The sequence below is a fragment of the Octopus bimaculoides genome, chromosome 26 (assembly GCF_001194135.2).
Source record: "Octopus bimaculoides isolate UCB-OBI-ISO-001 chromosome 26, ASM119413v2, whole genome shotgun sequence".
NCBI classification, from domain to species: domain Eukaryota; kingdom Metazoa; phylum Mollusca; class Cephalopoda; order Octopoda; family Octopodidae; genus Octopus; species Octopus bimaculoides.
Genome location: NC_069006.1, coordinates 12,709,043 through 12,713,325, shown reverse-complemented (window position 1 = coordinate 12,713,325; position 4,283 = coordinate 12,709,043). Strand labels below are relative to the sequence as shown.

Sequence of the window (4,283 nt, the reverse complement as noted above, 5' to 3'; positions counted from 1 at the left end):
CACCACCACTCCAAACTGCAAGACTCATTTCTTCCACCCACCACCACCACCACCACCACTCCAAACTGCAAGACTCATTTCTTCCACCCATCACCACCACCACCACCATCAACTTACCAGAAGAAAACGTGGTCAGTCGTGCTTCTTCTGATTGTTCAGCAAGTTTCTTCTCAATCTTCTCCCGTTCTCTCTTCAGTTGACGTTCTCTTTTCTTCTCTAGGTATCGATCGTATTTCCTCTTTTCTTTGTCTTGCATTTGTCGGGCTAGTTCCTAATTAGAGAGAAAAATATCATCATTATCATTTTATTGCTTTCTTTTCCATGCTTGCATGAATCAGAAGAGAGTACATTTGGACAGAGCCTTTTCTACAACTGGATGTCCTTCCTGTCACCAACATCCCCACTCATTTCCAAGCAAGGTAATAGATCTCTTAATCTATTGGACAACAATCAAGACATGATTATGCAAAGGACTGGAAACAAACAAACACCTTATAAATGAGCCTCTAGTTTACAAATATTGTACAACATGTCAAGAAGCCCTATGACATACTTTTAGAGTGGATTGCAAACAAATGACACTTTCAGCAAGGCCATTGCTTGCAACTAGATTAAGTGAATACATGTGATGAAAAGGCAAATATGAACTGACACAAATGCATACAAGTACACAGCCACACACATACACACAAATTGCATCCTCCTTCTTGTATAATGATTCTTTTGTATGAAGTCTGTGGATATTAATGGATTTTCATGTGTATTCAGTAAAAAGAGAATTCCAGCTGTATGACTGCATATGGGAGCTGATACCCATGGAGGAGCTTTGTAAAGCATATATATATATATATATATATATAAAATATATAGTTTTAGGGAAAATAACCAATTTTCAAGAACTCATCGATGAAAATCCACTATCACATATAGAAAAATTAATAATTAAAAGCACAATAAATGAGTATAATATAAAGTAAAGTAAATATCATAAGATAAATATAATAAAAAGATTACACGTGTTTCATAACCAATTTTCAAATAGAAAAGAAATTTAAATCGATTAAAATCAATTGAAATTATCGAAAATAAATTCTATTCAAAAATATAGCTACTTGTCAGATCGTAAGTAGAACAATAATTAGATATATATCTCAACCAACAATAAGTACCAAATGAATTAATATGAAATACTTATTATATAAAGATAGAAAAATTATTTAAAAAATATCATAATATCAAAATAATAACCATTCAATAATCATCCCTTCATCCATTATAATAACATGTATATTATATACAAAAAACATATAATATTCACCGCACCAATGCCCCAACCCAACCTCCATCCACCACTGCTACCGTGAAAACTCTTGACTCAATAAAAAACCAGATACTCACCTCATCATCACACTCCATCATACTCTTATCATTCTGCTCCTCTTTTAAGATTTCCTGGTACACCTTCTGGGCAATTTTCTGATCCTCTTGGGACCTACAGATAGACAAACAGACAAAGGTTAGCTAGTTACTGCATTAGAACTGTAATGATGATGATGATGGTGATACAGTGACAACATACACATTTATACACACCTACACATTTATGCACACATTCTCCCACAAACACATTGAGTGAGCCTCTTTATCAGTGCTTCTCAACCAGGGTCCATGTGATAGAATAGAAAATTAGGGATGCACAATAGAATTTGAAGGGACCCTGAAAAGCTTTTGCCTTAGATGTATGCATTGGGATGTATTGCAAGAAACAGTTAGGTTTCTTTCTCTAACATTTTACATAGTTCAACCTACACAAGTTAATGTGCAAAAAACAAAATAGGAATTTTAAAACGTTTCTATAAAACTAGTTTTTAAACATGAAATGGCTATGGGGATCCACCAGAATAAAATAGTAATCAAAGGGGTCCATAGATAAAAAGTGGTTGAGAACCCCTGCTCTATATGGTCACTCAACTCACTAAAAATAGCAACCAAGTCTACCTTTTACCACACCACACCACACATAGTCATTGGACAATGAAGTCCCAGATAGAAAAAAATGCTGAGATGTTTGGGGTTAGAACAACTTTGTATTATAAATCTGACGAGTAAAGACTGACTGGCCCAGGGTTAAATACCACCATCACCACCACCACCCACTTCTAATTCAGTGGCTGTCTGGTAGTCTGCAGAAACCTCCAGATGTCCAACAGTTATGATATGGTTGAGAATAGATGTGGAGTAGTTGGAGAGGGGGGAGGGGAATGAGGAAAGATTGTGTGAGAGAGAGAGGAAAAAATAATGAGCATATATGAGAGGGGGAGGAAGAGAAGACAGGGAGAAAGATGTGCATTCGAGAGAAGGGGAGGAAGAGAGGAAAGGGGGAGAGAGAGAGAGTGGGGGAGAGAGAGAGAGTGGCAGAGAGACAGAGAGTGTATGTGTGTATGACAGAGGAAGAAAGTAAAGGAGGGGGAGTTAATGTGTAGTTGTGAGGGGGGAGAGGGGATTGTGAGGAAGATAATGTACATTTAAGAGAGTCAGAAAGATAGAGTGAATGTTTATATGTGAGAGGAAAGAGAGAGAGAGAGAGAGAGATGTGAAGTAGTAAGAGGAGGAGGAAAAGAATGTGCATGAGAGTGGGCATGTGAGAGAAAGAGAGAATGAGTGGAGAAGGAGAGTGGAGAGGTGACATGAGATGCAGTATGTGGTGAGGGTTAGGGTGACTGATCAATGGTTGGACCCACCACCACCACCACCATTACATTTGGCCACTGCATCCTAATCCATCACCAGCACTACCACTGTTACTTCTACACCCTTTATTCAAAATACCATCCTGCAATGTCATTCTGAGACACACCACCACCACCACCACTACTGCTACCACCATCATCACTACATTTCTACCACTACACCACCACTTAACACCACTATCACTACAAGCTACCACCACCACCACCACCCAGCCACCCTCGCCACCACCATTCAAATTTGAAAGGAAATACTTGTAATAGTTTCAGTAAATGTCCAGTAGTGGTCGCAGTGACCAAATAGCCAACAGTGAAGATGGAAATCAATACCCCCACCCCCACCACCACCACCACCATCATCATTTCTGTTGTTTTCTCAGCAGTCAGCAATGAAAGAAATATCGGTGGATTAACAATAAGGTGTCATTGTTTGCAGTGTATTGATTAACAGGGTTCTTCTAGGTGCAGTATTGACTACAGTGTTAGGGTGGTGGTGATACTTAGTGAACAGGGTTCTGGGTGCAGTGGTAGTGGTAGTGGTGATGGTGGGGATCCAGCAAGGCCATAAAAGTTGTGTTGTTAGACTAGTGCAACATTCCATGTGGTGCAACTGAGCAGGGAACAGAACAGACATCAAGTGCTTTAGTGGTGGTGGTGGCAATACCCAGAGATTTGGTATGGTGGATTGTTTTCAGGCCTCAATGGGGTGTGGTGGCGGTGGTGGTAGGAGTATCTCAGACATTTTGAAAGGGTGTGAGTTATCTTAATTTTTTTTTTTTTTCCTTGTGGACAGGGCTTACCAGGTATTCATGGACTCCTCTGATTCCCAGGACCCAGGATCAATGTGCTAGCTGAACTGCAACACTCTTCTAGCTCTGATAACAATATTAGGTGGTAGTTAGTAACTACATGCTGGTGATATGGTCCTATAGTACCCTAACAATACTAGGGTCAGTTAGTAACCATATATAGACATGCAGCGTTGTCTAGTAGGAAAAAGATTGGTGATAGTGGGAGCATAGTAGGACAAGGATTGCGATTTGTGGGTGTCTAATAAGACTGTGTTATTAATGTGGGCTGCCACCCCTTGACACTCAGGCCACATTCCAAGTTCCCCCCGCCCCAACTAGCCATCACATAGATCTCTTTCTGAAGCAAATTCAAAGCAACCGTATTTCACAAATAAAACTTAACCTAGTGAATCCATTATTTTGTTTGTTTTTACATGAATCGCTCCCCCATTATCACGCCACTCTTCTTCAATGCCCCCTTGGAACTTTCCACTGCCCCCAGGGGAGCAATACTGCCCACTTTGGGAACCACTGTTGTAGAGGGTGTATAGTGAGAGTATTGTTGTAGAAGGTGTATGTATAGTGAGATGTTTTTGCAGTGAGTGTATAATAAAGTGAGTGCTGTTACCAGATATGTTCTAAGGTTTTATACAAAAGATAGTGGGTAAAAGAAGAGAGAGGGGGGTGTTAAAAAGAGGAACAAAGGACTAATACTTGTAAATATCGCCAGTGCCCCCCCCCCCCC

General features: G+C 39.9%; 1 protein-coding gene across 3 annotated transcripts in view; it reads right to left on the bottom strand.

Moving 5' to 3' along the window:
* LOC106880530 (uncharacterized) overlaps nt 1-4,283 on the bottom strand; it is a 164,572-nt gene that overhangs the window by 31,656 nt on the left and 128,633 nt on the right. For all 3 annotated transcript variants that reach the window (XM_014930507.2, XM_014930506.2, XM_014930508.2), the window contains exons 4-5: nt 1,399-1,492; nt 118-271 (exon numbers count right to left, since the gene is read on the bottom strand). In XM_014930507.2, coding sequence (XP_014785993.1) covers nt 118-271; nt 1,399-1,492 — 248 coding nt within the window. The remainder of the gene's footprint in view (nt 1-117; nt 272-1,398; nt 1,493-4,283) is intronic.